At 41.6% G+C, this 24,029-nt stretch overlaps 2 protein-coding genes across 2 annotated transcripts in view; both read left to right on the top strand.

Annotated features, from left to right (window-relative positions):
• The window catches only part of LOC129839226 (GTPase IMAP family member 4-like), a 45,222-nt gene extending 30,665 nt beyond the window's left edge, over positions 1 to 14,557 (top strand). The window contains exon 3 of the mRNA XM_055906537.1: positions 14,382 to 14,557. Coding sequence (XP_055762512.1) covers positions 14,382 to 14,557 — 176 coding nt within the window. The remainder of the gene's footprint in view (positions 1 to 14,381) is intronic.
• Positions 14,558 to 15,371: 814 nt separating this feature from the next.
• On the top strand, positions 15,372 to 20,355 carry LOC129839225 (GTPase IMAP family member 4-like). The gene is made up of 3 exons (XM_055906536.1): positions 15,372 to 15,486; positions 16,974 to 17,637; positions 20,334 to 20,355. The coding sequence occupies exons 1-3, from the start codon at positions 15,372 to 15,374 to the stop codon at positions 20,353 to 20,355; spliced, it is 801 nt and encodes a 266-aa protein (XP_055762511.1).
• The last annotated feature ends 3,674 nt before the right edge of the window (positions 20,356 to 24,029 follow it).

Here is a 24,029-nt window from a genome sequence, read left to right as displayed (position 1 = left end):
CTGCCCGTTCCATGATCTCGCCATCACAGTTGACAACTCCATTGTGTCCTCCTCCCAGAGTGCTAAGAACCTTGGCGTGATCCAGGACAACACCCTGTTGTTCTCAACTAACATCAAGGCTGTGACCCGTTCCTGTAGGTTCATGCTCTACAACATTCGCAGAGTACGACCCTGCCTCACACAGGAAGCGGCGCAGGTCCTAATCCAGGCACTTGTCATCTCCCGTCTGGATTACTGCAACTCGCTGTTGGCTGGGCTCCCTGCCTGTGCCATTAAACCCCTACAACTCATCCAGAACGCCGCAGCCCGTCTGGTGTTCAACCTTCCCAAGTTCTCTCACGTCACCCCGCTCCTCCGCTCTCTCCACTGGCTTCCAGTTGAAGCTCGCATCCGCTACAAGACCATGGTGCTTGCCTACGGAGCTGTGAGGGGAACGGCACCTCCGTACCTTCAGGCTCTGATCAGGCCCTACACCCAAACAAGGGCACTGCGTTCATCCACCTCTGGCCTGCTCGCCTCCTTACCTCTGAGGAAGTACAGTTCCCGCTCAGCCCAGTCAAAACTGTTCGCTGCTCTGGCACCCCAATGGTGGAACAAACTCCCTCATGACGCCAGGTCAGCGGAGTCAATCACCACCTTCCGGAGACACCTGAAACCCCACCTCTTTAAGGAATACCTAGGATAGGATAAAGTAATCCTTCTAACCCCCTCCTCCCCCTTAAAATAGTTAGATGCACTATTGTAAAGTGGTTGTTCCACTGGATATCATAAGGTGAATGCACCAATTTGTAAGTCGCTCTGGATAAGAGCGTCTGCTAAATGACTTAAAAATAAATGTAAATGTATATAACTCTCTAACAGCAGGTATATAACTCTGCAACAGCAGGTATATAACACTGCAACAGCAGGTATATAACTCTCTAACAACAGGTATATAACACTGCAACAGCAGGTATATAACTCTGTAACAGCAGGTATATAACACTGTAACAGCAGGTATATAACACTGTAACAGCAGGTATATAACTCTGTAACAGCAGGTATATAACACTGTAACAGCAGGTATATAACTCTGTAACAGCAGGTATATAACTCTGTAACAGCAGGTATATAACACTGTAACAGCAGGTATATAACACTGTAACAGCAGGTATATAACACTGTAACAGCAGGTATATAACTCTGTAACAGCAGGTATATAACTCTGTAACAGCAGGTATATAACACTGTACCAGCTAATGGTTATAACTCTGTAACAGCTGATGTTTATAGCTCTGTAACAGCTGATGTTTATAACTCTCTAACAGCAGGTATATAACTCTCTAACAGCAGGTATATAACTCTGTAACAGCAGGTATATAACTCTCTAAAAGCAGGTATATAACACTGTAACAGCAGGTATATAACTCTCTAACAGCAGGTATATAACTCTCTAACAGCAGGTATTTAACTCTGTAACAGCAGGTATATAACACTGTACCAGCTAATGGTTATAACTCTGTATCAGCTGATGTTTATAACTCTGTAACAGCAGGTATATAACTCTCTAACAGCAGGTATATAACACTGTAACAGCAGGTATATAACTCTGTAACAGCAGGTATATAACACTGTAACAGCAGGTATATAACTCTCTAAGAGCAGGTATATAACTCTCTAACAGCAGGTATATAACACTGTACCAGCTAATGGTTATAACTCTGTAACAGCTGATGTTTATAACTCTGTAACAGCTGATGTTTATAACTCTCTAACAGCAGGTATATAACTCTCTAACAGCATGTATATAACTCTGTAACAACAGGTATATAACTCTATTACAGCGAATGGTTATAACTCTCTAACAGCAGGTATATAACTCTGTAACAGCAGGTATATAACTCTCTAACAGCTAATGCTTATAACTCTCTAACAGCAGGTATAAAACTCTCTAACAGCAGGTATATAACTCTCTAACAGCAGGTATATAACTCTATAACAGCAGGTATATAACACTGTACCAGCTAATGGTTATAACTCTGTAACAGCTGATGTTTATAACTCTGTAACAGCAGGTATATAACTCTCTAACAGCAGGTATATAACACTGTAACAGCAGGTATATAACTCTCTAACAACAGGTATATAGCTCTCTAACAGCAGGTATATAACACTGTAACAGCAGGTATATAACTCTCTAACAGCAGGTATATAACACTGTAACAGCAGGTATATAACTCTGTAACAGCAGGTATATAACTCTCTAACAGCAGGTATATAACACTGTAACAGCAGGTATATAACTCTGTAACAGCAGGTATATAACTCTCTAACAGCAGGTATATAACACTGTAACAGCAGGTATATAACTCTGTAACAGCAGGTATATAGCTCTCTAACAGCAGGTATATAATTCTGTAACAGCTAATGGTTATAACTCTGTAACAGCTGATGTTTATAACTCTGTAACAGCTGATGTTTATAACTCTCTAACAGCAGGTATATAACTCTCTAACAGCATGTATATAACTCTGTAACAGCAGGTATATAACTCTATTACAGCGAATGGTTATAACTCTCTAACAGCAGGTAAATAACTCTGTAACAGCAGGTATATAACTCTCTAACAGCTAATGCTTATAACTCTCTAACAGCAGGTATAAAACTCTCTAACAGCAGGTATATAACTCTATAACAGCAGGGATATAACACTGTACCAGCTAATGGTTATAACTCTGTAACAGCTGATGTTTATAACTCTGTAACAGCAGGTATATAACTCTCTAACAGCAGGTATATAACACTGTAACGGCAGGTATAGAACTCTCTAACAGCAGGTATATAACTCTGTAACAGCAGGTATATAACACTGTAACAGCAGGTATATAACTCTGTAACAGCAGGTATATAACTCTCTAACAGCAGGTATATAACTCTCTAACAGCAGGTATATAACTCTGTAACAGCAGGTATATAACTCTCTAACAGCAGGTATATAACTCTGTAACAGCAGGTATATAACTCTGTAACAGCAGGTATATAATTCTGTAACAGCTAATGGTTATAACTCTGTAACAGCTGATGTTTATAACTCTGTAACAGCTGATGTTTATAACTCACTAACAGCAGGTATATAACTCTCTAACAGCATGTATATAACACTGTAACAGCAGGTGTATAACACTGTAACAGCTAATGGTTATAACTCTGTAACAGCAGGTATATAACTCTGTAACAGCAGGTATATAACTCTGTAACAGCAGGTATATAACTCTCTAACAGCAGGTATATAACTCTCTAACAGCAGGTATATAACTCTGTAACAGCAGGTATATAACACTCTACCAGCTAATGGTTATAACTCTGTAACAGCTGATGTTTATAACTCTGTAACAGCTGATGTTTATAACTCTCTAACAGCAGGTATATAACTCTCTAACAGCAGGTATATAACTCTGTAACAGCAAGTATATAACACTGTACCAGCTGATGTTTATAACTCTGTATCAGCTGATGTTTATAACTCTGTAACAGCTGATGTTTATAACTCTGTAACAGCTGATGTTTATAACTCTGTAACAGCTGATGTTAATAACTCTGTAATAGCTGATGTTTATAACTCTATAACAGCTGATGTTTATAACTCTGTAACAGCTGATGTTTATAACTCTGTATCAGCTGATGTTTATAACTCTGTATCAGCTGATGTTTATAACTCTGTATCAGCTGATGTTTATAACTCTGTAACAGCTGATGTTTATTACTCTGTAACAGCTGATGTTTATAACTCTGTAACAGCTGATGTTTATAACTCTGTAACAGCTGATGTTTATAACTCTGTAACAGCTGATGTTTATAACTCTGTAACAGCTGATGTTTATAACTCTGTAACAGCTGATGTTTATAACTCTGTAACAGCTGATGTTTATAACTCTGTAACAGCTGATGTTTATAACTCTGTAACAACTGATGTTTATAACTCTGTAACAGCTGATGTTTATAACTCTGTAGCAGCTGAGGTTTATAACCATGTAAAAGCTGATGACTGATAAGTATTTAGCAGGTGAAGGATTTAAGGGCCTGCTCAGAGAAGGCTGTTGGAACTTTTACCTGCTTCTGTGCTGGGATGTTGTCTCCTGTTGTAATAAACCAAACTTGACTATAAGAGGTGCATTGTTGTCTGTCTAGTGCACTGCTCTGTATGCAGGGTTTCCTAAAACTTCTCCTGCACCCCCCAACTCATCATCAAGCTCATCACCAACCCTACTCTATAACACACCTTGAATTGAATCCAGGCCATAGTCTTGTTCTCTACTACTACTACAGTGAGCCTGACCTGAAATAGCCCCTGAATAATTTGTGTTTTTAGTCTGTCTACAGTTTCTCTTTCTCTGTTATGATTCACGCTCAGACATGTTGATGGCGTCAAAAATAGCAGACATTCATGCAGCTGTGATAAAAGATAAGATAAGTATCTAAGAAGATTGGTCTGAAAGAGCTCTGTACATACTGACACATCACCAATGGCAACCTATTCCCCTTATAGTGCACTACTTTTGACTAGGGCCCTAGTCCACTATGAAGTGAATAGGGTGCCAATTGGGACGAACTATACATGTACCTCCTGCAACACAACCCCAATGGAAATTATTTTTTATCACTGAAGTTAATATTTAGTGTAGAGTGATCAACACAATGTTTAGCATATTCAGAGTTTCTGTTATAAACATTATTTGCAGTGTTCTATGTGACATTCAAAGAGCAGTTTGATGGTCACTAGACTTGATGCTGAATGTTATGGATTGTTCTCATATCTGTTGATGTAGTGATTGACACCAGAGCAAGTTACTGAAGGTCCATGTTCAACGACCAAGGACACAGCAATTATTCACTGTTGTATTATATTGATGACATTCTGTGGACAATAATGATCTGATTATTTTACTACTGCTGTTTGGTGTAATTGATTACTAATGATGCTTTGACAACTGTGACTGTGTCAATACTGTTATATAACTTTGTAACAGCTGATGTTAATAACTCTGTAACAACTGATGTTTATAACTCAGTAACAGCTGATGTTTATAACTCTGTAACAGCTGATGTTTATAACTCTGTAACAGCTGATGTCTATAACTCTGTAACAGCTGATGTCTATAACTCTGTAACAGCTGATGTCTATAACTCTAACAGCTGATGGTTATAACTCTGTAACAGCAGGTATATAACTCTGTAACAGCAGGTATATAACACTGTAACAGCAGGTGTATAACTCTCTAACAGCAGGTATATAACTCTGTAACAGCAGGTATATAACTCTGTAACAGCAGGTATATAACACTGTACCAGCTAATGGTTATAACTCTGTAACAGCTGATGTTTATAACTCTGTAACAGCTGATGTTTATAACTCTCTAATAGCAGGTATATAACTCTCTAACAGCAGGTATATAACTCTCTAACAGCAGGTATATAACTCTGTAACAGCTCATTGTTATAACTCTGTAACAGCTAATGGGTATAAAGCTGTAACAGCAGGTTTATAACTCTAACAGCTAATGCTTATAACTCTCTAACAGCAGGTATATGACTCTCTAACAGCAGGTATATAACTCTGTAACAGCAGGTATATAACTCTGTAACAGCAGGTATATAACTCTGTAACAGCAGGTATATAACTCTGTAACAGCAGGTATACAACTCTGTAACAGCAGGTATACAACTCTCTAACAGCAGGTATACAACTCTCTAACAGCAGGTATATAACTCTGTAACAGCAGGTATATAACTCTGTAACAGCAGGTATATAACTCTCTAACAGCAGGTATATAACTCTGTAACAGCTAATGGTTATAACTCTGTAACAGCAGGTATATAACACTGTAACAGCAGGTATATAACTCTCTAACAGCAGGTATATAACTCTCTAACAGCAGGTATATAACACTCTACCAGCTAATGGTTATAACTCTGTACCAGCTGATGTTTATAACGTTATAACAGATCATGTTTATAAAACTTGAACAGCTGATGTTTTATAACTCTGTAACAGCAAGTATATAACTCTGTAACAGCAGGTATATAACTCTGTAACAGCAGGTATATAACTCTGTAACAGCAGGTATATAACACTGTACCAGCTAATGGTTATAACTCTGTACCAGCTGATGTTTATAACGTTATAACAGATCATGTTTATAAAACTTGAACAGCTGATGTTTTATAACTCTGTAACAGCTGATGAAGGTTACTGCCTTATTTGGACTTCCTACCAGTTTCCAGATCTATTGTTGATAGAACAGCATTATTTTCTTGTTAGTATATAAGGGCCTGCTCAGAGAAGGCCTGTTGGACATTTTCTCTGCTTCTTTGCTGGGATGTTGTCTCCCTGTTGTAACTTGCCAGCTGTCTAGTGTGCTGCTCTATAACAGAGTTTCCTAAACGCAATGTTTTTTTGTTCAAAAGATTGCATTGGTGTCCAGTTCCAAACAACTGTTTTTTTTTATCTACACTGACTGGTACACACATAGAAATAGAATCTGTGTACACAGGCTACATTGCCACACCATTTACTGGAAATGCACCTCCTGAGGAGGACTGTGAGTCTAGGTGATGTTATTCCATCAACACCAACTACAATGTTTAATGTACTTCAGGCCACACCTGTAGGCAAATCCAGGAAGTTATAAAGCCGTGTATTTTCCCTGTTCGCAGAAACCCACTTTTTAAAGACAAGAGAGTGAAGCATTTAGCCTGAGTCAACTTCACCTGGACATCCGTGAGGCAGACAAGAGAACTGAATTACCTTTCCTGGGATAATCTACGGAACACAAATGTTCGGTACACAAAAAACAAGCATGGCAGATGATTATGAGTATAGTGAGTACACATTGTTTTGTATTTATTATATAATATGATTTCCAAAAACATTTTGAAAAGTTTGCTTAAATTAAACTATACAGAACGTCACTCTGAGCCTGATATGCAAGTAGACATGAGTCTCTTTATTTGTATGTCTACTACAGACCCTTTACTCCAGGAGGAAGATATTACATCAGATTCTGGTAAGTATGGCTTGATTACTATATGTTTAGTAAAAAAAACCTGATAATTAATAAGTTTGTTTTCAAATAATAATGGTTGTATTTCTATCATGCATTATAGGTGTGTCAAAATCAATCAGCGCATAAGCCATATTGAAAAAACACAATGAATTTGTGGGCCAGACATAGATTTGTTTTTACAAATATTGTTGTTTAATTATTTATTTTTTTAAATATGCTGCGACCCTAATCAAAAAGTATATATTAACTCCAAACAACAAAAACATAGCTATAGGTTGTGGTAACATTTAAACTTAAAACACGTTTAATTGTTTTAGACTGCATGAATTACCAGTGTGGTTGAATGCAGCATTGCTGAATGGTGCACTCAAAATGTATTGTAGTTGAGTAGCCACATAGGCTATAGCTCTGTTACTGTAATAGGCCTAAATGTTTCTCCTTTGTGTGGTGTTTTGTTGCAGGTTTCGTTTTATTGTTATTCATTGTCAAGCTTTAGAAAGCGACTCCAGACAGCAATATTTAGCCTAGCTAGGACTGTATCAAGTGCCTGTACACTTTCCCTCCGCTGTACGCTGTAAACGGGACACATAAAAGAAGCGCAATTAAAGTTGATTTCACCAATGCAAGCGCATCAGGCTGAAATTTCATGAAGTAGATTACTTAATTGTTGACAAATGTATACTCGCTTGTTTGTCCTCTATCTTATAACTTTTTGACCACCAAGATGACATTTTCTGTAGGCTACGGCAATGAATAGTAGGAACCGAAACTTGCCATCAGCATTTAGCCTACAACACAATTAAACTTTGGGGTTGGTAGAAGATTTGGTCAGTGGCATTGGTGATGGTATGATACAGCACATTGACTGGCTCATGAGTGGGTGTGTCTGAGAGGAGTGGTTTGTGGGTGGCAATGTAACTGTCTTTTGACGTGAGCACGTTGGCAGTTTTTCCTCTGACTTGCAGTGTAGCGCATCGCGGGCAATATGGAAGCTGCACAAAATGAATTGACAACCTGGTCCGGACAGAAATGTGTAATGGGCAGGATTTGGCCTGTTGACACATTTTCATTACAGTCTTATCAATTTCCACTACAGGTTCTAATTATGAATTATACCTTGGTGAAATATCCTCACCCATTGGTCCTGCTTCACCCAATCACATTCCACCCAAGAATGCCAGCAAGGCAGGTATGATACAAGCTGGACAATAGAATAAAACAATTGCAGTGGAATTACACCAATTTTCAACCTCATAATCGTTCCCTCTCTCTACCAGTGGTGGTCAGTGGCGTTTTTTATGAGCATGACCTTATTTCTATTACAGTGGTCATTCATATTGTCATTCATATTCCATACACCCAGTTCAATGTAACAGCAATAGGTTTAGGCTACTACATGATCATTTTCCCTATAGCCATCATGAGGTTGCTACAATCTAGCCTATGAATTAAAAGGATTGGCGGGACAACTTCCGGGGGAAACTGGAGGGCGCAAAATTCTAAGAAAATCATACAAATTATGGATATTAAACATTTAGGAACATACAAGTGTCTTATATCCGTTAAAAGCTTAAATTCTTGTTAATCTAACTGCACTGTCTGATTTACAGTTACAGCGAAAGCATTCCATGTGATTGTTTGAGGACGGCGCCCCAGATCTAAATATTTTTCCACCGGCACATGTTTCATAAATTCACAAATAGCGATTAAATATTCACTTACTTTTTGAAAATCTTCCTCTGATTTGTCATCCAAAAGGTCCCAGCTATAACATGTAGTGTTGTTTTGTTAGATAAAATCCTTCTTTATTACCCAAAAGCGTCTGTTTAGTTGGCGCCATCGATTTGAGTAATCCACTTGTTCAACATGCCAAGATAGGAATCCGAAAATCTTCCCCTAAACTTTGTTTCAACAAGTCAAACTACGTTTCTATTTAATCCTCAGATACCCGAAAATGTAATTAAACTATAATATTTAATACGTAAAGAAATATGTTCAATAGGAAAACGATATTAGCAGGTGCATGCCCTCCTCCTCGCGCGCATACACAAATTTCCAAGTCTGTGTTATTCTTCCTCGTTTTGGAAGAAACAAGCCAGATACCTTTAACATTGAGTGCTGACACCCAGGGGAAGCCATAGGAATTGCATCCTGAGAGCTAGATTTCAGAATGCCCGAATACTTTCCATTGTAAGAGCATGTGCTCTCAAAAAAAAAGATTCTGGTTGGTTTTTCTTTGGATTTTCTCCTACCATATCAAGTGTGTTATAGTCTCCTACATTATTGTAACATTTCTACAAACTTCAAAGTGTCTTCTTTCCAATGGTACCAATTATATGCATATCCTGGCTTCAGGGTCTGAGGAACAGGCAGTTTACTTTGGGCACGTCAGTCAGGTGGAAATTGAGAAAAAGGACCCTAGCCCTAACAAGTAGTTTACAACGGGTTGAGAGATACATTTGAGGTGACAGACAGTGACACACACATTTTGTTTCCGTTTGCTTCCATTTAAGAAACGTTTTTTCAACAGAATCGGTGCAATGAATTCACCCCTGATCACGCGTAAATACAGTTCACTTTCATGGCAGCCACGTCCTATGCGCTCTCCTTCTCTCACCTATTCCCTTCGCATGTGGACTTCAATGGACAGCAAATCAGCTGTATGTGACCAGATGAAGAAAAAAAATCCAGCCCAAACAGCTACACACAGCCTACATCGTTGTCACCATATTAACTAAAGTAAGGTCGTAGTCAGCTTAGCTAATAGAACTAACGCGTTAGTAAACATGCTACAATCATGCAGTAATTGTACAGTCAGTGTACAGTCAGTAAGCAGTTACAACGTCGGGCCCCGGTGGCAATATATTAATAAAACCAAACTCTTACCTTGACTTGGAAGAGTTCCAGTGTTGTGTTGGAAAGTCATAGCCAGCTAATGGTGACTAACCCCGTACAAATTTGCACAACCGCGACATTCAAACAAGGCTGCAATGAAAACTAATGGGACTGTTGCGACTGTCAAAATCTGGGGTGTGAACTATGTTTCTATTTTAATTCACCTTTATTGAGGCCAGTTGAGAACAAGTTCTCATTTACAACTGTGACCTCGGCAAGATAAAGCAAAGCAGTTCGACACAAACAACACAAAGTTACACATGAACAAATGTACAGTCAATAACACAATAGAAACATCTATATACAGTGTGTGCAAATGTGGTAAGATTAGGGAGGTAAGGCAATAAATAGGCCACAGTGGCGAAATAATTACAATTTATCAATTAACACTGGAGTGATAGATATACAGAAGATGAATGTGCAAGTAGAGATACTGTGGTGCAAAGGAGCAAAAAAATTTATAACAATATGGGGATGAGGTAGTTGGGTGGGCTATTTACAGATGGGCTGTGTACAGGTGCAATGATCGGTAAACTGCTCTGACAGCTGATGCTTAAAGTTAGTGAGGGAGATATAAGACTCCAGCTTCAGTGATTTTTGCAATTCATTCCAATCATTGGCAGCAGGGAGCTGGAAGGAAAGGCGGCCAAAGGAAGAGTTGGCTTTGGGGATGACCAAAAACAAAAACAAGAAAGGGACAAGGACAGGGTAAGGGGGATACCTAGTCATTTTCTGCGTCATCACTGCAAGTTATCATGACTCTCAAAAGCCGCTGTTTACTTCTGAAGATCACTTTAGCACCGCCCTAAAAACCTGATTCAAATTCGACACAAACCTTCAAATACGTATGTAATGACACATCATATAAACTCTTTATAGTGTTTTATTTACATTTTAGAGGTGATAAGGTGATAAGTTGGACAGATTGAGTGAAAAAAGCCGTTTCCCAACACGACATCTCTCCTTTTCACTATCACGCAATAGGTTTCGCTTCCTCACCCGCCATTTTCAAAAAGAGCCTTCTCTTCTCTTCATTGCCTTCTTGAATCATGCAGAGATGGGTATCATGAAGGTCTCGTCATTGATTTTGTTGAAAAAGGGAGTGCTTTTTTAAAAAGTTGTGCTTTACAATGGTATTGATCTGGAAGTATTATGTTTTTGGCGCTAAAATAAGAGTCAATTGTGTGGACCAGCGCGATGTACAAAAGTGAGTTAGTTAACGTTAGCTAACATAGCATACCTCTGTTTGAGCTGGGTGTTTCAGTAGGCTAAACTAGCTAGCTGAATTTGCTTGCTAAGTAAGTGAAACAGAAAGTGGAAAAAAATGACTCTCTCTTTTTCTCTTGCTTCTCCTTCATTTTGGAATAAATTAATTTGATAAAAACTGTAAAACTATTGTCTTTCTCTGAGTCAACTACTCACCACATTGTATACAGTACACTGCAGTGCTAGCTAGCTGTAGCTTATGCTTTCAGTACTAAATTCATTCTCTGATCCTTTGATTGGGTTGACAACATGTCAGTTCATGCTGCAAGAGCTCTGATAGGTTGGAGGACGTCCTCCGGAAGTTAGCATAATTACTGTGTAAGTCTATGGAAGGGGGTGAGAACCACGAGCCTCCTAGGTTTTGTATTGAAGTCAATGTACCCAGAGGACGGAAGCTAGCTGTCCTCCGGCTACACCATGGTGCTACCCTACAGAGTGCTGTTGAAGCTAATGTAGACCTTCTTTGCAAAATAATGGGTTTTAATCAGTTATTTGGTAACATGATTATATTTAGTGTAGTTTTATCTAAAAAGGATACATTGTTAAATGTTTCTCAATTTATGTTCATGAAATTCACTGAGGAGGATAGTCCTCAACCTCCTCCTCTGAAGAGCCTCCACTGGTGTGGTATATGGCCAATATACCCCAGCTAAGGGCTGTTCTTAAGCACGACTCAACGTGCAGTTAGCCATGGTATATTGGTCATGTACCCCAACCCCTGAGGGGCCTTATTGCTATTATCCATGTGAAGCTGTTTGAGAGAATGTCAAGAGTTTGCAAATCTGTCATCTAGGCAAAGGGTGGCTACTTTGAAGAATCTCAAATATAAAATGTATTGTGATTTGTTTAAAACTTTTTTGTTTACTACATGATTCCATATGTGTTATTTCATAGTTTTGATGTCTTCACTATTATTCTACAATGTAGAAAATTGTGAGAATTAAGAAAAACCCTTGAATGAGGCGGTGTGTCCAAACTTTTGACTGGTCCTGTAAATATGTTAGGTTCTCAAGGGAAAATATTACATATGTTGAACATTAACATAGGATTCAATTCCAACTGTTTCATTTGATTATTACCAAACCTATTTTTCCAGTAGGAGCAACCTATTTCTTTCAACACTCAACTTAATTTCCTCATTTTGGTTAAATCTAAAGAATAACAAATTCAAATAAATATTTCCTGTAAATACAGCCATTTTTGTTATCTTGTCGCAAGTATATTTTTCACTTTGGAACTACCTTCCTTCAATTATTTCAACTGGCATAAGAGCAATTCCATCAATTCCATGTTTCATTGACATGTAAAAATTATTCCAAATTGATTTTTACAAAAATCCTAAGAATCACATGAACTTATGCTAGTATCATTACAGATTCCGTGTGGACAGTGCATGGTGCATCAAAATTCTGCATGGTAAATACAACATACTAGATTAACTTGAATGACATTCAGTCAGACAGGTGGTTAAAATAACAAACTTAAAGCCACACCCTGAATAAACTCTTCTCTTGATAGGCTGCTGCTGCCGCTACAATCCCATCTGGAAAAGTAATATATGGTCATATATATCAAAGAACGTGACATATATTTTAAAAGATATAATATATTTTAAACCCATCTCTAAATGTGACATACATTTTAAAATATATGATCATCTATTTTAATAACATATACAGTATCCACCATATATGCCTAAATAAAACATAAGTAATTTACATATATTGCCATTGTCACGACCGTCATAGTGAGGAGACCAAGGCGCAGCGTGATACGAATACATCTTCCTATTTATTGAGAGAAGATGAACACGAAACGAAACACTTTTACAAACTAACAAAATCAACAAACGACCGTGAAGCTACAAAACGAAAGTGCAGACACAAGCTACTAACGTTTAGACATAGACAATTACCCACAACCTGCCTAATATGGCTGCCTTAAATATGGCTCCCAATCGGAGACAACGATAGACAGCTGTCTCTGATTGAGAACCACTCAGGCAACCATAGACATACCTAAACACCTACACTGAACACAACCCCACAAACTCTACCAAAACCCCCTAGACAATACAAACACCCTCGACTAGACAAAAACACACAAACATCCCCCATGTCTCACCCTGACCTAACTAAAATAATAACGAAAACAAAGATAACTAAGGCCAGAGCGTGACAGCCATATAAGTATTATACACATATGCAGTGGAGGCTCTTCAGAGGAGGAAGGGGAGAACCATCCTTCTCAGTGTATTTCCTAAAAATATATTTTTTTAAACATTTAAGCAGTTTTCCTTTTTAGATAAAACTATACTAAATATATTCACATACCATCCAATAATTGATTAAAACACACTGTTTTGCAATGAAGGTCTGCAGTAGCCATTGGCCGATTCTGTTTAAAAACATTTCTTAAATGGAACGGGGACAAACACATCGGAATTTGTCCAATAGAAACTCTAATTTCAAACTTTTGGACTAATGATTACAACCTAGATCAGCTAGACTCAGGCAAGAGTGGGCAAGGCGGTATTGAATGTATCACTGTCTCTCACCTTGATTACTCTCATTTTTCTCTCGACCTGTGCACCTGTTGAAAACTGTCAATCATAGGCTAGGTTGTATTGATAGGTATTATTGAAAATGTTAATATCATGTAGTAGCCTAAACCTATCACTGTTACATTGAGCTGGGTGAATGGAATATGAATGAGAGTCATCCAATATGCTGTAATGCAAATAAGCCCATGTTCATCAAAAAATAATATTCCTCCCTCATCTTAAATGTCACCGACCACCACTGATATGTACATATATGTATATAAGTGTAACGTGTGCGCTGGGAGTCGGGAAGCAAGTTCAGGGAGTGCATAATTTAATAAACAAATTAACAAAACAAGAAACACGAACAACGCACAGACAGGACACTGAAACAGAAACATTGACGGCTGGGAAAGGAACCAAGGGGGGTGACATATATAGGGCAGGTAATCAAGGAGGTGATGGAGTCCAGGTGAGTCTGAGAGGTGTGCGCTATAACAAGCAGCCTGGTGAGACACGGGAGCATGGCGACCTAGGGCCCCGGAGAGAGCGCATACATGACGGTACCAACTCCACGGCACGTTCGGCTCCAGCTGCAGGACGCCAACCAAAGTGATGATCCCGGGGATCCGGAGCGGACCGGTCGCCTCTGCTGAGGCGCAGAAGCCTTACGAATCGGCTGAGGCGTGAGAGCCTGATGAGCCGGCTGAGACCTTCCCGGTCGAGACATGGGAACCTGTTCACGAAGAAGAAATCAGCTGATGCAGGGGGCGTGGACCTGCGGATGAAATCCTATTGGACCGTCTCTTGAATGTAGTCCTCCATGGCCTGGGTCTCAGCTACCGACAGGGTAGATGCATCTGCACGGAGGTGTAGCACCAGAAAACAGGTCAATGGCTCAGTCCCAGGGGCGATGAGGAGGGAGACGGGTAGCGCGGGTCTTGGAGGATACCTCCCTTAGATCCTGATATTCCTGTGGGATGTTGGGCTGGAGGGCAACCACAGGACAATCAACCAACGTGGAACCACAGGGGACAGGGAAGCAGGTTGTCCGGAATTCAGGTGACCAGTCGGTTATTCTCATCCTCGACAATGAGATGGTGGGGTTATGGCACAGAAACCAAGGTAGGCCGAGGATGATCTTGTGAACTGGTGCACTGTTGATGAAGAAGGGGATGTTTTCCTGGGGATTGGGCTCCACGGTGAGGGTGAGTAGTTGGGTGATGTGATGGTTGGGTGATGGTTCCGGATCCTAGAGGCCGACAGTCAAGACTTTGAAAAGGAGAGGAGAGCGGGTAGGTAGTAATATTGAGAGAAGAGGCAAGGGTCTGATCCATTAAGTTCCGCGGCTCCGGAATCCACTAAAGCTGTAGACACAGGGCAGGAGGGACAGTCAGCCAGGGTGATGGGTACTACAAAGAGTCTAACAGGAAGAGTAGTAGATGGAATACTCATTCCTGGTCCAGGGGACGTAACATCACGTGACCGTCCCTCTGCTCTAGTGGATTGCGGATTCTGAAGTAAAGGACACCTCTGGTGCTTGAGCCCTCCCTGGCTACAGTACAGACAGAGCCCCAGCTGTATCCGTCTGCGTCGTTCCGCCGCGGGAAGGCATGTGAACCTCCATGGGTTCAGGCTCTGATCCCGAACACTCGCCAAAGAAGGGAGAGGTGATGAAGATGCCGACGCTCCCGGAGGAGGTTATCCAGACGGATACCCATCGTAATGAGTGTGTCCAGGGTGAGGTTGTCATCTTAGCAGGCCAGTTCCGTCTTGACCTCCTCGCACAGACCTCTTCCAAGTAACATGCTGAATGCCGGCTCATTCTATCCACAGGAAGCTGCTACTGTCCAGAAGGTGAGCGCATACTCAGCGGCCGTCTGATTCCCCTGCTGGAGTTAAAGCAGACGCTCACCTCCCTCTCTGCCGGATGATCGAAAGTACATTTAAACATGAACCCCTCATAAGACTCAAACTCCTCTTCTCCTCTCTCCTAGATGGCCGTAGCCCATTCCAATGCCCGGCCATTCAGCAGAGAAATAATCGTTGCAACCTTAGACCTATCAGTGGTGGGGGCTCCCATCTGATGTGCGAAAAAGAGGGAGCACTGAAGGAAGAAGCCATGGCATTTGGATGGTGTCCCATCATATTTCTCCGGGAGGGAAGGCAGGCATCTCTGACCTGAGCGGGTTGCTGGATGGGCTGGTGTGTGGACGGGCTCGTTGGGCGGACAGGCTCCAGATTATCCTCCGCTGTTGAGACGTTGTAGACTGCAGAGAACATCTTTCATGGCCGTCCCCAGTTGAGCCAGCTGATCATGGTGTTGACGAAGAAGGTCACCTTGTTCATCGATTGTCTGGGAGATGTCCGGTTGTCCTGCTGCTTCCATATTTTGAGTTGGTATTCTATAATGATGGAGCGGTGAGTCAGAAGCAGGTGCAGGTGAAATGTTTTAATTAAACAACAAAACCAAGAACACGACACTAACATAATGTCGATGCACAAAAACAATACCAACTGGTGAGTGAACATGGGAGAGTGACATATAAAGTGGAAGAGATGATGAAGGTAATGGAGTCCAGGTGTGAATCATAATGATTAACGTGTGATGATCACGCGTGATGATGAGTGCCAGGTGTGCGTAATCATGAACCCAGGACCGGTGGTTGGTACTTTGGTGACATCGTACGCCGGAGGGGAGGAGCAGGAGCAGACGAGACAATAAGCCAGAAATATGTTACACATATATTAAAATTGAAAATGTTTGTATATTTCAACATGTATGCAACATATATTCACAACATGTTTTTCATTTTACCTTTATTTAACTAGGCAAGTCAGTTAAGAACACATTCTTATTTTCAATGATGTCCTAGGAACAGTGGGTTAACTGCCTTGTTCAGGGGCAGATCAACAGATTTGTACCTTGTGAGCTCAGGGATTTGATCTTGCAACCTCTCGGTTACTAGTCCAACGCTCTAACCACTAGGCTACCTGCCGCCCCATGTGTGGAGACATGCATATACTCACTGAACAAAACATTAAGAACACCGTCCTAATATTGAGTAGACCCACCCCTTATTGAATATGAGTTTTGAAAAGTGGTGGAATTGCCCTTTAACCTTACAATGAATATGCTCTGAATATGGTCAGTGAAGTGAACAAAATTTAACCACTTGTGTCATTGAAAATGATTCAGCTACATACTGTATTTTGTGTTTCAACAGAATTACTACAGTCTGCTGATCTGAGGATAGTTTTGGTTGGGAAGTCTGGAGCAGGGAAAAGTGCAACAGGAAACACCATCTTGGGGACAAGGGTGTTTAAAGTGGATGCTTCTCCAGTGCCTGTAACTACAAAGAGTGAGAAACAGAGTGGAGAGGTGTATGGGAAGAGGATTGAGGTGGTTGACAGTCCAGGAATCTGTGACATATTATTGAAAGAATCCCATGTCCTTATAAAATTGATGAACAAGAAAGGGGGAAAAGAGAGAAAGGAAATAGAGAGCTGCATCAAGATGTCAGTCCCAGGACCCCATGGGTTCCTGCTGGTGATCAGAATGGATAGATACACAGAGGAGCAAAGAAAAGCAGTGAAGTACATCCAGGAGAACTTTGGAAAAGGGGCCTCAGACTTCACTATAGTATTATTCACTGGTGCAGATCAGCTGGAGGGAAAACCAGTAGAGGAGTTTCTGAAAGAGTGTCAGGAGCTTCAGAAACTGGTCAGAGTTTGTGGAGGCAGATATTATGTCTTTAACAATAAAGAGCAGAGAGACCATACCCAGGTCAGGGTGCTGCTGAGGAAGATAGAGGAGATGGTGGAGGGGAATGGATACTACACCAATGAGATGTATGAGAAGGCTCAGAAAGAGATCCAGAGAAGTCAGTTGTCAGCCTGTGTTTCAGACATAAGGAAGTGGATGGCTGAAAACTTTCTACTTTTAAACTCGGACAAAACAGAGATGCTTGTTCTAGGTCCCAAGAAACAAAGAGATCTTCTGTTAAATCTGACAATTCATCTTGATGGTTGTAAAGTCGTCTCAAATAAAACTGTGAAGGACCTCGGCGTTACTCTTGACCCTGATCTCTCTTTTGACGAACATATCAAGACTGTTTCAAGGACAGCTTTTTTCCATCTACGTAACATTGCAAAAATCAGAAATTTTCTGTCCAAAAATGATGCAGAAAAATTAATCCATGCATTTGTTACTTCTAGGTTAGACTACTGCAATGCTCTACTTTCCGGCTACCCGGATAAAGCACTAAATAAACTTCAGTTAGTGCTAAATACGGCTGCTAGAATCCTGACTAGAACCAAGAAATTTGATCATATTACTCCAGTGCTAGCTTCCCTACACTGGCTTCCTGTTAAGGCAAGGGCTGATTTCAAGGTTTTACTGTTAACCTATAAAGCGTTACATGGGCTTGCTCCTACCTATCTTTCCGAGTTGGTCCTGCCGTACATACCAATACGTACGCTACGGTCACAAGACGCAGGCCTCCTAATTGTCCCTAGAATTTCTAAGCATACAGCGGGAGGCAGGGCTTTCTCCTATAGATCTCCATTTTTATGGAACAGTCTGCCTACCCATGTGAGAGACGCAGACTCGGTCTCAACCTTTAAGTCTTTACTGAAGACTTATCTCTTCAGTAGGTCATATGATTGAGTGTAGTCTGGCCCAGGAGTGTGAAGGTGAACGGAAAGGCTCTGGAGCAACGAACCACCCTTGCTGTCTCTGCCAGGCCGGTTCCCCTCTCTCCACTGGGATTCTCTGCCTCTAACCCTGTTACAGGGGCTGAGTCACTGGCTTGCTGGTGCTCTTTCATGCCGTCCCTAGGAGGGGTGCGTCACTTGAGTGGGTTGAGTTACTGACGTGATCTTCCTGTCTGGGTTGGCGCCCCCCCTTGGTTTGTGCTGTGGTGGAGACCTTTGTGGGCTATACTCGGCCTTGTCTCAGGATTGTAAGTTGGTGGTTGAGGATTTCCCTCTAGTGGTGCGGGGGCTGTGCTTTGGCAAAGTGGGTGGGGTTATATCCTTCCTGTTTGGCCCTGTCCGGGGGTTTCTTCGGATGGGGCCACAGTGTCTCCTGACCGCTCCTGTCTCAGCCTCCAGTATTTATGCTGCAGTAGTTTATGTGTCGGGGGGCTAGGGTCAGTTGGTTACCTGGAGTACTTCTCCTGTCTTATCCAGTGTCCTGTGTGAATTTAAGTATGCTCTCTCTAATTCTCTCGTTCTCTCTTTCTCTCTGAGAACCTGAGCCCTAGGACCATACATCAGGACTACCGGGCATGATGACACCTTGCTGTCCCCAGTCCGCCTGGCCTTGCTGCTATTCCAGTTTCAACTGTTCTGCCTGCGGTTACGGAACCCCTACCTGTCCCAGACCTGCTGTTTTCAACTCTTAATGATCGGCTATGAAAAGCCAACTGAGATTTATTCCTGATTATTATTTGACCATGCTTGTCATTTATGAACATTTTGAAAATCTTGGCTCTCTCTAATTTTCTCCTTCTCTCTTTCTTTCTCTCGGAGGACCTGGGCCCTAGGACCATGCGTCGGGACTGCCGCCCGTGGTGACTCCTTGCTGTCCCCAGTCCGCCTGGCCTTGCTGCTATTCCAGTTTCAGCTGTTCTGCCTGCGGTTATGGAACCGCCACCTGTCCCAGACCTGTTGTTTTTCAACTCTTGATGATCGGCTATGAAAAGCCAACTGAACATTATTCATGATTATTATTTGACCATGCTTGTCACTTATGAACATTTTTGAACATCTTGGCATAGTTCTGTTATAATCTCCACCCGGCACAGCCAGAAGAGGACTGGCCACCCCTCATAGCCTGGTTCCTCTCTAGGTTTCTTCCTAGGTTTTGGCCTTTCTAGGGAGTTTTTCCTAGCCACCGTGCTTCTACACCTGCATTACTAGCTGTTTGGGGTTTTAGGCTGGGTGTCTGTACAGCACTTCGAGATATTAGCTGATGTACGAAGGGCTATATAAAATAAAATTGATTGATTGATTGATTGATTGGAGTTGGGTACACAAGCAGCTATAGGAGTTGGCTGCACAACTACAGTAGTAGGACTATGTCTTCTTGGAATCCCTGCCGTTGCAGGGCCAGTGATAGGGGTAGGAGCAGCAACAGCTATAGGAGCAGCTATAGGAGGAGGAATAACACATGTTATGAATAAGAGATTGGAGGAGAGATAGGAGATGGAAGTGGAACGAGAAACCTGAGCAGGAAAAAGCAGTAGCAGGTAAAAAGACAACATTAGGAGAGGGAGAGGAGGAGGAAAGAGCAGGAACAGGAAGTTAATTAAGAGTCAATATAATGAATAGAATAAAATAATCCCCATCAAAATCTGTCTGTTTAACCTAGAGATACGTGTTATTTTGCCAAAGCTGCATGTCTCAAACCACCGCATCCGCCAATATCGCCCTTCCACTTCTGTGGTGAAAGGTGGCAGAGCTAGAGCGGTTTGTCAGTCCATGAGACATCCTGAAATTCAGTCTTCTCACTGAAACGTCTGTAGCATCCGAACGGTATGGCCTCCTCTCACGAACACAATGGTGTTCTCCATTTGCCCTAGGACGCCCACAACACAGGTCTGAAGTTGGTACAGCCTCTTCTGCAACTTCTGTCTGTAGCGTCCGAACGGTTTGAGATACACACTAATATGACCCCTCTGTGGAAAGGTGAGACTCTCATGAACACGTTGGTATTCTCTGTTTTTCCCAAGCCTCACAAGACTAATCTGAAGGTCCCCGGTACCAGTTTTAAAAACAAAATAGAAGTTTAAATGGAGATTTAGTGCATGTCAATTTTGGGGTGGGGGAATTGGTTCCTGAACTTAAATTTCTCAGATAAAGGACAGTGTCACGTTCCTGACCTGTTTTCCTTTGGTTTTGTATGTGTTTAGTTGGTCAGGGCGTGAGTTGGGGTGGGCATTCTATGTTATGTGTTTCTATGTTGGGTTAAATGCGTTGCCTGATATGGTTCTCAATTAGAGGCAGGTGTTTGACGTTTCCTCTGATTGAGAACCATATTAAGGTAGGCTGTTCTCACTGTTTGTTTGTGGGTGATTGTTCCTGTGTTTGTGTCTGTGCACCACACGGGACTGTTTCGTTCGTTCGTTTGTTCGTTCGTTTGGCTAGTCTGTACCTGTTCGTGCGTTCTTCGTGTTTATGTAAGTTCTTATGTTCAGGTCAGTCTACGTCGTTTGTTTGTTATTTTGTTTATATTCAAGTGTAGTTCGTGTCAGTGTTCGTCTTGTCAAATAAATTCATTATGTCTACATTCAACGCTGCATTTGGTCCGACCCTTACTCCTCCTCCTCATCCGAGGAGGAGGCATTAGACAGCCGTTACAGACAGACACTTCAGAAATAGCTTCCTTAACATTTTTTGGGGGACGATCTGTTGTTCCATGAAGTGAATCTGGTATTCAATGTGTTTCAATTGGCTAATAGCAGTAATGCCAGATTCAATGTTTCATCCAATAATTTTTAAATATATATATGTTTTTATATCTTAAGAGGTCTTAAAATTCTAAATCAAATATATAAATGATCCATGGTATGATCATCTTAAAACAATTCCATATGTCAGCTTAGAACCCCGTCACCCTGGTTTAGACAGGGGTTAGACTCTAGAGGGTTTTAAAAAAGTGGTTAAAAATGTGTAAAAAAAAGTTTTTTATATATCTCAGATATAGTACAGACACTTAAAAACAAACCTCTTTACATAGTAAAAAATATATGTTTTTCCATATATGCATTTCTGTGGGATAAAAGCATTAAGGCCCAAAAATAATCCCTGGTCTGTGTACTCTCTACCCTCCCTCCCTGGTCTGTGTACTCCCTCTAGTCTCTCTATCCTCCCTCCCTGGTCTGTGTACTCTCTACCCTCCCTCCCTGGTCTGTGTACTCCCTCTAGTCTCTCTATCCTCCCTCCCTGGTCTGTGTTCTCCCTCTATCCTCCCTCCCTGGTCTGTGTTCTCCCTCTACACTCCCTCCCTGGTCTGTGTTCTCCCTCTTCTCTCCCTCCCTGGTCTGTGTTCTCCCTCTACCCTCCCTCTCTCCTCCCTCCCTGGTCTGTGTACTCCCTCTAGTCTCTCTATCCTCCCTCCCTGGTCTGTGTTCTCCCTCTATCCTCCCTCCCTGGTCTGTGTTCTCCCTCTACACTCCCTCCCTGGTCTGTGTTCTCCCTCTACCCTCCCTCCCTGGTCTGTGTTCTCCCTCTACCCTCCCTCCCTGGTCTGTGTTCTCTCTCTACCCTCCCTCCCTGGTCTGTATTCTCCCTCTACCCTCCCTCTATCCTCCCTCCCTGGTCTGTGTTCTCCCTCCCTGGTCTGTGTTCTGTCACGGCTCCTCCTCTGCAGTGCAGGGGGCGGTTCCTCCTGCAGGCAGAGGAGGGTCGTTAAGTGATTGGAGCCACCTGGGCTCAGGGTATAAAACTGCTTACTAATCACCTCTCTCTCTTGCTCTCTCTCTCTGCTCCTCCAGGTATGCTCATGATTTGTTTGTTCCTTTTTAGTTTTGCATAGTTTCCACTCAGTCATGTTCACACACACATATTCATGCACCCATGCACTTTACATACACCTTACATTATGATACATCCACACCTCATTCCTATTTCTTAGTTTAAGTTAATAGTTTGCTTAATAATAAAGAACACTTTTGAATTGGCCTATACCTGTTGTTCGTGTCCTCTCATTTGTCACAGGCTATGAGCCGGCTTGTGACAAGTGGGGGCTCATCCGGGATAGTAGTTAACTTGGGTTAGTTTAGTTTGACAATTTTTTTTGTTTGAGTGGATGTTTTGGTTGGGCCAATTTTTGTTTAAGAGAGAGTTGAGAGCCATGTGTTCTTTTGGTTCAGTTAGCTTGGTAGCTAAGCAATTCACTCTGTGTTTTTCTGGGTTTTGTTCAGGTGGGAGTCCTCTCCTGTTCAGGCATATCAGCAAGTGTCCATAGGAGGCTTGTGGTGTTTTTGTTTTAGGTGGCAGTGAACGTGGGTAGAGCATCCCTTTCCCTTTTCCCCTACATCGGCTCGGGAGCACCTCCGTGGTTATGGGAGGGCCGCCAGTTTCTGGTTGTCTTTTCCACTCCACTGGTTTTGTGTGCATAAAACCCCACCACATGTGACTGCACGAAGACCAGGGCCAGTTAGTTAGTAGTTTTTGGAGGATAGTGGGGTGTGGCTCCTGTCCTTGAACCCAAATTGACAGCAGGTGAGTTGTGTTTTTTTTTTGAGCATTTGTAATAGTTGTATTGGTTGAGGAGAATGTCTTCCATTTTGAGTAGTTTTGTTCAAGCTCCTTCAGAGGTAGCCTTAGAGTTGTGTACTAAGGAGCAGTTAATTGAAATTGCTGAACATTATCAGATTGAGATTGTTGATAAAAAAATTAGAGACTGTTAAAACTAGCTTAAAGCAGGGTCTTAGGGAAATGGGTGTTTTTGGCGGTCAGTCTGCTAGTAGTGAGGGTGCAAGTTTTCAGGCTAGCCCTTCATTAACTTTTGAGCAGCAGAGGGAACTGTTGCAAATGCAATTAGAGCAAATGCAAATGCAATTAGAGAGAGCGATTGAGAAATGCTAATAGACCGGAAAGACTACCACAGTTTGATGTTTCACAGAATCTTCGTTTGTTGCCTAAATTTGATGAGTCAGATCCAGACACATACTTTACTTTATTTGAGCGTATTGCGGAAGCTAGAGCTTGGTCAGATTTGGACATGACTATGTTGTTGCAATGTGTACTTACAGGTAAAGCACGTGAGGCTTTTGCAGCACTGAGTGTAGCTGACAGTAAAGTTTATGCTAAAGTTAAATCAGCAGTTCTGAAGGTCTACGAGCTTGTGCCAGAGGCATATCGTCAACGTTTTCGTTACAGGAAAAAGTTAGATTCACAAACCTATTCTGAGTTTGTTTGTGATTTAACTTCTGCATTTAATCGTTGGTGTACAGCTTCTGAAGTTAGTACTTTTGAGGGTCTGTCTAATTTGATTGTGTTAGAACAGTTCAAAAATTCTGTTCCTGACCAGGTTGCTACATACATGAATGAACGTAAAGTTAAGTCTCCAAGTGATGCAGCAATCCTTGCAGATGAGTACAGGCTAACACATAAAAGCCATTTTGAGTCAAACAGTGATATGTACCATAAGAATAACTTTACTCCTAGGAATAGTAGGTCACCTTTTTGGGGGGCATCTTTCCAAAGGCCTCAGCAGAAGTTTGGGTCTGGAGGACTTAAAGCACCGGTTAATGCTAATACCTGTCGCTACT

Source organism: Salvelinus fontinalis, chromosome 40 (assembly GCF_029448725.1).
Source record: "Salvelinus fontinalis isolate EN_2023a chromosome 40, ASM2944872v1, whole genome shotgun sequence".
NCBI lineage: Eukaryota > Metazoa > Chordata > Actinopteri > Salmoniformes > Salmonidae > Salvelinus > Salvelinus fontinalis.
Note: the sequence above shows the minus strand (reverse complement) of the source record. Positions and strands in the feature narration are given on the sequence as shown.